This window comes from Salvelinus namaycush, chromosome 38 (assembly GCF_016432855.1).
Source record: "Salvelinus namaycush isolate Seneca chromosome 38, SaNama_1.0, whole genome shotgun sequence".
Lineage (NCBI taxonomy): Eukaryota > Metazoa > Chordata > Actinopteri > Salmoniformes > Salmonidae > Salvelinus > Salvelinus namaycush.
In genome coordinates, this window is record NC_052344.1 from 15,041,698 (window position 1) to 15,049,742 (window position 8,045).

The 8,045-nt window shown below is 39.7% G+C and overlaps 1 protein-coding gene across 2 annotated transcripts; it reads right to left on the reverse strand.

Moving 5' to 3' along the window:
- Positions 1 to 2,522: 2,522 nt before the first annotated feature.
- LOC120032215 (zinc finger protein 558-like) lies at positions 2,523 to 7,341 on the reverse strand. Of its 2 annotated transcripts, XM_038978200.1 has the most exons (8): positions 7,028 to 7,341; positions 6,644 to 6,840; positions 5,698 to 5,802; positions 5,499 to 5,594; positions 5,131 to 5,241; positions 4,833 to 4,953; positions 4,432 to 4,725; positions 2,523 to 3,814 (listed from the first exon to the last, which is right to left on the reverse strand). In XM_038978200.1, the coding sequence occupies exons 1-8, from the start codon at positions 7,059 to 7,061 to the stop codon at positions 2,709 to 2,711; spliced, it is 2,064 nt and encodes a 687-aa protein (XP_038834128.1). In that variant the 5' UTR covers positions 7,062 to 7,341; the 3' UTR covers positions 2,523 to 2,708. The 2 variants fall into 2 exon arrangements, with proteins under 2 accessions (XP_038834128.1, XP_038834129.1); XM_038978201.1 differs by lacking the exon at positions 4,432 to 4,725.
- Between the last annotated feature and the right edge of the window lie 704 nt (positions 7,342 to 8,045).

The following is an 8,045-nucleotide window of genomic DNA, read 5'->3' on the forward strand; positions in this document are numbered from 1 at the left end:
CAGCTCCACTAAGGTAACCTGCCTGTGTCCATTTTAGCCTCACTTCCTCCCATACTTTCTTTATGGTTTTATATTGTATTTTTCCCCCTGCTCTGTCCTTTATTCTCTGATCTAAGTATTCATTGAATTTGTGTTTGGGGACGGTGGTCGTGGCCATTTTGTCGTTAAGCTATGTCTGGGTCTATACTATTTTGGTGCACTTAGCCCGTCACTTGGTCGAAACCAGCGATGTAATTTCCGTATCTTCAGTAAATTGTTTTTCCGTTTTCCAACAATATTTCAGCTATATCCTTTTGGAACAATATATTAGTATATTCAAGCGCTCCCAAAATAATTGAAATAATATCTTTAGGAACTATTTCCCAAAAGTTATTATTAATTTTAACTTTTTCGATTAATTAAATACTTTGCCAAAACATTTCAGAAATTTCCTTTTGGAACAATATACTAGTATATTCAAGCGCTCCCAAAATAATTGGAATAAAGATTTTAGGAACTCTTTCCCAAAAGTTATTATTAATTTTAACTTTTTCGATTAATTAAATACTTTGCCAAAACATTTCAGAAATATCCTTTTGGGACAATATACTAGTATATTCTAGCGCTTCTAAAATAATTGTCAAATTAATTCTAACCCTTAAGGAATTACCAACAGCACAAGAGGGAAAAATCAGGTCAACTTTCAGCGCGGCGGCTGGACAACGACCTAAGCTTTTTGACTCGGCGGTCACTTTCAACACAGTCTCAATTTAGCATATCAGTAATTAGTAGCAATCAGTCTCGTGGAACGTTCAATCACTCACATTATTAGATTCCTCACGGTAACACCTAGCTGATCAACTATTGCCCGACTATATGAATCTTATTTTTATTTATTTTTTATTATGGATTCTTCACGGTAACCCCTAGCTGATCAACTATCAACTATGGCCCGACTATGTGAATCCTTTCTTTTAATTATGGATTCCTCACGGTAACCCCTAGCTGATCAACTATCAACTATGGCCCGACTATCTGAATCCTATTTTTATTTATTTTTTATTATGGATTCTTCACGGTAACCCCTAGCTGATCAACTATCAACTATGGCCCGACTATGTGAATCCTTTCTTTTAATTATGGATTCCTCACGGTAACCCCTAGCTGATCAACTATCAACTATGGCCCGACTATCTGAATCCTTATAAAGCTTATTCCTCACTGTACATCTAGTCAATCAAATCGACTAGTGCCAGACTATGTGAACAAGTCTTGACCTATTATTACTCAGATATCTTTACACAATGCCTTCGGTTATTGACAGTTTTCACATAATTTTTAACAATAATCCATACTCGCCTTCAGAAACACTGATCTTAATTTGGGTATTGACTATAATATAATATGCAGATTTCGATTTAACAGGTACTGCTTACCTTTTTATTTGTCGAGCTCTTTGATCAGTATCCTGAGGCGGGCTGAATCACCGAAATGCTCCTGATTACCAGTCACCCCTCCTTCTCGAATCTTTCTCCAACCCGTCTCCTCTCTCATCACTTTCTATGGACCGAATTCCAAGATTTTAACAAACCATCCTCTGCATACCAAGTTTGTTGATAAAACAGTTACTGGAGACAGGAGATCAAGTTGAGACATAGGACGAGGTGTATAATTGTATAATAAGGCAGTTTATTCAAGTGTAAAGATATCTGGCAAATCGTGCAGCACGGCCCCGTTCTGTCTGATTCATATGGAATCGTCGGAGAAGAGAGCGCTAAACATATTGTACAGATTATATATGCATTGAATGATGTAGGTTGATCTGGTAGTCTGGCCTTCTGATTGGTCGATCTGGGTCGTGGGTAGTCCTGTTCGGGCCTGGTGTCGACGTTCCATTGGCTCTTAACATAGTTCTTTGTCCTGAGTCCCAACCTTGAATATAGTGTGTGTGGGGTTGTTTTAGCAGGGGCCTGTTCATGGGGGAGGGGAGTTGTGTGTGTCTGTGGTTGGTGTCTAATGAGACCAGCATGTGTTCAAGGGAAAGAGGGGGTGTGTGCATTTTGTATAAAAGATAGCTTATGTTGAGAAGTTGTTATAACAAGTTTCCAGTATCTATTACAATTTCTTACAGTATCACAGAAGATCTGTGCTCAAATTTAAAGGTTATTTCCGATTGAGTCGACATATGCAGCGTTTACTGTGAACGCAGTCTCCGCAAACACAGGAACATTGCCTTTCAATTTTAATCAAGCTATAATGCGAATCTTCTGCAATAAAGATTGAATCAAGCCCGTTTATACCTTGCTCTAACATAAGTTCTGATCTTCTTCAACATTCTGATTGTGCCCACATTTTTAGAAGTGTAGACAATTAAAAAGACATAAACCGAATGCGATCAGATCTCCCTGAACACCTCTGGAGGTAGTTGGGGATGCATTGTTTCTCCATATTTTACAAGTGTAAAGGAATCTGGAGGTTTAAACCATTTAAATTGGGTCAATCATAATCCCACTTCTAAAATCATCGTTATTTGTAGTCTCGAATATCATGTGTAGACATGACAAATCTGAAGAAGTTTATTGAAAAACATGTTTTGGTATGATATATGTTTTGGTATGATAATCTGATATACAAAAGAGGACCTGTAAAATCATGTGTATACTACTAGTATTTACATTGGAATTAACTCCTACATGGTTTCTTTCGATCTAAATTGTTATTTAATTTTTTTACGAGACTTTGTCTGTCTTTCTGTTGGAGTGCTTTTGGAGAATCATAACCGGTTTATGAACTCTTCTCATATGATTTACCATATTACCCCTTTGAGAAAATGTTTTCCCACACTCTGAGCACTGGTGAGGTTTCTCCCCAGTGTGAGTATATACGTGCTTTCTAAGAGCGTCTGAAGTAGTGAAAGATTTGGGGCATTGGGTGCAGGTGTAAGGACGCTCGCCTGTGTGAGATCGCAGATGAACCATAAGATGGCAAGATGCTTTGAAACCCTTTCCACAATGTTTACAGGTGTGGGGGTTTTCTCCTGTGTGCGTTCGTGTATGCAGCCGCAGTTCTCCTAAGGTAAGGAATGCCTTACCACATATGCTACATAAATAATTCTTCTCCCCAGCATGCATTCGCATGTGTCTCACTAGTGCACACTGCTGGGTAAACCTCTTACCACAGATAGTACACATGTGACGGCGCTCCCCAGAGTGAATGCGTACGTGCACTTTGAGATCATATGCACTCCTGTACCTCCGGTCACAGCGTTCACATGCAAATGGTCTTTCTTCTGTGTGAAGTAACTGGTGTTTTTTCAGAGCCCCAGGAGTAGCATATCGTTTGGGACACTGGTCACAATGATATGGCATCGTGTGAACTCCCATATGCAGCGTCAGCAGTGATGGTTTTTTGAAAACCTTCCCACACTCACATGTATGAGTCCTGTTTTGGGGTGCAGGGGATCCCTCTTGTTTCTTGTCAACCTTTATGACCACCTTTGTTTTCTTGTCAACCTGTTTGATCACCCTCTTTTTGTCCCCCTTTCTGGCCAACTTTGTTTTCTTGTCAACCTGTTTGATCACCCTCTTTTTGTCCCCCTTTCTGACCACCTTTTTTTTCTTGTCAACCTGTTTGATCACCCTCTTTTTGTCTCCCTTTCTGACCACCTTTTTTTTCTTGTCAACCTGCTTGCTGTCCTTTTCTACTTGGTTGGTCTTGATGTCCTTGCAGAGGTTGGCCATTTCACTGTGAGAGAATGGAGGTAGAGTGCAGGTAAGAACCTGGGATGGCTCGTCAGCAATCACCATTACGTTGAGAGAATGATCCAAGTTAAATTCTGTAAGGAGAAAATACATGATAAGATTACAACCACATATATATATATACATTTACTTTACACAGGTAACTGACAAACTAAAGGAAACACCAATATAAAATGTTTTAAAAGGGTTTTGAGCCACCACGAGTTGAGCACCTTGGCATAGATTCTACAAGTGTCTGGAACTCTATTGGAACTCTATACCCTTCTTCCACAATAAATTCCATAATTTTGTGCTTTGTTGATGGTGGTGGAAAATGCTGTCTCAGGCACCTCTCCATAATCTTCCATAAGTGTTCAATTGGGTTGAGATCTGTGACCGACGGCCATGGCACATAGTTAACATCGTTTTCATGCTCAAACCATTTAGTTACCATTCGTGCATTGTGGATGGGGGCATAGCCATAGAAGGCAAAATAATGGCCTGCCCAGCATTTTTATACATGACCCTAAGCATGATGTGACTTTAATTGTTTAATTAAATCAAGAACCACACCTGTGTGGAAGCACCTGCTTTCAATATACTTTGTATCCCTCATTTACTGAAGTGTTTATATTATTTTGGCAGTTACATTGTAATTCATATACTTTATTAGTCAAACAATGGATGAGTGACCTTTGTTTATTTTCCTTACCATCACAGGGTACTGGAGTAACCAACACTGAGGTCTCTGCAGGTGGCAGACCCTCCTGTTGCTGTTGCTCTGATGTTGAAAGTCCTAGATCCTTCAAACATCTATCAGTGCTTTCATCCAGGATTTCATTGTGGTCTTCATTTTCACATACCCCATTATCTATGCATTCATCTTCATCTGAGTATTGCCTCCCATTGTCAGAGTTGTCTGGCTCATAGTTAATAACAACTCTCATTTTTGGAGGGAGGGACAGTGTGGACAGGATGGTATCTGCAGTGTATTTAGAGACATGACCTGGGTAGGAGAGATCAGTTAAACTCACCTACATTGCCAAGTAAAAAATACAAGAGGTGTCCAATTGGACTATTTACTTCATAGCCATTATCTGGAAGGAGACTTACTATTGTTCAGGTTTCCATGACACTGATGGTGCTGCAGCACTGTCTTCAGTTGTTCAGGGTCAAAGATAGTCTGTCCACATCCCTCCAGGACAGAGGGGGCAGCACGGAGCCATGCTGTTGTCTAAGAGGAGCAGGGCAAGGGGAATACAGCATAATAAAGAGTTAAAATACATTGTACCAGCCACTTGAGGTTTTAGACACATTTTGAAATGACCAGAAACACCATTAAATTCATCTGTAGAGCCACATGACGCCATGTTCCGTCAATCTTTTAGAACTGAGATCTTTCCCTCCATACCTGCGTGAGGCCTGGTACAGGCAGCAGCTCCTCCAGTCTGGAGAGGAACTCCCACACCAGTGTCTGCAGCGCTGTGTCATACCGAGGGCCATAGTGGACTGGGAACACCTCCTGTAAAATAGACAATTTAGCATGAAATGTCTCCATTAAAGATGCACTCCAGCTATTTTGGAACTAAGCACAATAGTGCAAACTTCAAGCGTAGGCCATTCAAGGAGTTGGTCTGATGTTATGTCATCAGCCTCCTCCCTTAATTGTGGGAACAATGGAGGAGCAGTTGATCTAAGTAGATGTTGAACTGGTAGCCTACTTCAGAAATATATTCAAGCAAAAGGATCATAATGAAGTCTAGAGAGAAAGTTCCTCACCTGGAAGAAATGCTCCCTCTCAGAAGGGTCTTCCAGCAGAGTTTGGACTAGCTCCACAAAGTTAGAATCTGCAGCGTCCAAGTCATCACCATGACTCTATCATTAGGTGCAAACAAAACAGACAAATGTACAGGAGTTTATCCCTCATAAATAATGTTCTCCAGTGTCTCATTCATAATGTGTTGCCTATTTAACTAACCTCTTTGTGTAAAGACTTTTCTGTCAATGTGTGGATTATGTCCAGGTGGGCCTGGATGGTCAGCAGGTCAGCTGTGCCCGCACTGCAACACAACTCTAAAACCAGCTGGAACAGAGGTGGATATGTGAAAAGCAGGACTAGGGCAAGGGTAGTCTGATTAATCAGGCTCTAATACACAATTTATTGGTACATACAGCCTGAAATGAATGCCTGCAAAATTGTGTAAGTGTTCCTTACAAGCCAGAATGTTGAATAAAGTTAAATGTAAACTTACTCTACCGGTTGTCTGTGTGGTTTGTCCTTCAGATGCTTGCTATTTTAGATAAATATCCACAGGAAAGTATTGTCTAGGGCCTACTAAGGTAAAGTTAATTGTATATTGTATTTTTTCTCTCTCCAATCTTGCCATGACAATGAAAATGGTATATTCTGAATCGGGAGGATGTAGATTTTTTTTTTGTGGAATTGTAGGGGAAAGAAATATTGAAAAGTATTCACACAAAAAGGTGTGGATTGTTCTCCATCCTCCCCTGATTCAGAATATACACTTTTCCATTGTCATGGAACGGTTGGTTCTATAGCTGTTGGAGAATGACAAATATCCAATATAAAACTAATTTTACCTAGGTGCTGAACCATATCTCTAAAAGGTTGGGTAAACAATACTTTCCTGTGGAAATGTTTGGCGCAACAGCTGAAGGACAATCCCCCAGACAGAGTAAGTTTAAATGTAATTTTATTCAACATTCTGGCTTGTAATGAACATTTACACGATTTTGCAGGCATTCGTTGCAGGTTGTATGTACCAATGAATTGTGTATTACAGCCTGATTAATCAGACCAGGGCCAGGGCAGACGTACAGTAATTGCAGCTAGTAGCTGCCCATAGTTTGTTCCATCATAAGACTCTTCCCATCCCAACCCTCAACATTTCCACCTCTCTCACCCTTGCTCTTAGTCCAAGAATGAGTTGTGTCCTCTGCCTGAAGCTCAGCAGCTCTGGAACCATCTCTGTCACAAAAGTCACAAACTCCTCCAGCTTCCCATATTGCATCACATTACGTTGTTGAGCCACTTGCCACATGAAAGCAGACATCAGGCGTAGAGGTGGAACCAGGAGACGCAAGGAGAACAGAGGGAGATCTGTCACCGAAGAGAAGAGCAATTAACAGATAAACAAATAAATTCCAAAACTCAGCTAGTTAATATTACAAGCGATGTGTAGGCTATAGGACATATATGAATGGTCCATGTAAAAACAAAACAAAACTAATGAGTCATGACAATTGTTCTACGTTTAGCTACTTGGCTACATTTAACACAAACTAACCTTGTTCTGATGCTGGATCAATAATGTTATCCATAGCTAGTTTGCAAAGAAAAATAGCCACTGGAACAAGCTACTGTTAGCTAGCTAAAGAGTTTGCTGCTAACGTTAGATAGAGTGACCAAGCCTAGAATATACACTAAGCGCTTACAACGTGGCTAAAAAAGGTTGATATCTGCATGCAAGCTAGCTAATACTATACTAGTTAGCTAGCAAACTAAACCCGTTTTCTATAGATAGCCAACATTTGCACATCCAATTACTTTTACCAAAGATGTTCTACTCATCTATCGGTGCTTTTACTAACAACAAACAAATCATTGACATCGACGAAGTACTGTACTTCCGGGTGATGTTTAAAAACAATCCTTCAGAATAAAGGTCCTCATTTAAAAAAGAAAGATGCATACCACACATATTATTCTCTTTGTATTTAGTCATTGCAATATATAATTTAGTTTAATTGAGGGTTTATAATATTGCCCACTAAAATAGCAAAATTCTCCCAACCTGCTACAAAACTGTTCCTGTATACCACCTAGTCAAAACCCTAACTGAGGCAGCTCCACTTCCGTATTTTAAATGTATTATAATGAAATATTATTAATGGTATATATTTTTGTTTCAAACGTCAACAAAATTGCTGTTACTGTTCTCCTGCCATCTTACCAAGAAAATTAGAGAGCTCATCATTGTGGAAAAGGCTTGTCCAGCCTGCTTACCTTGTCAGACGGATGTCAAAGTCATCTGCAGTTTTCTGGGGAGCTGCCTCTTATCCATCAACATTAATTAATATGGATGATAATAGAGCTCGCCAGCGTGTAGTCCTAGAAGACGAAAATTAGTTACAGTTGAAGTCGGAAGTTTACATTCACTTAGGTTGGAGTCATTAAAACTCGTTTTTCAACCACTCCACAAATTTCTTGTTAACAAACTATAGTTTTGGCCAGTCGGTTAGGACATCTACTTTGTGCATGTAATTTTTCCAACAATTGTTTGCAGACAGATTATTTCACTTACA

Bases quoted from the DNA above. Each gene is read 5' to 3' on its own strand.
- LOC120032215 (XM_038978200.1), bottom strand. From the start codon at position 7,061: ATGGATAACATTATTGATCCAGCATCAGAACAAG. The intron at 4,954-5,130 runs GTATGGAGGGAA...TGCTCCTCTTAG, and splicing joins CTGTACCAGGCCTCACGCAG to ACAACAGCATGGCTCCGTGC. The intron at 4,726-4,832 runs GTAAGTCTCCTT...TCTCCTACCCAG, and splicing joins TCATGGAAACCTGAACAATA to GTCATGTCTCTAAATACACT.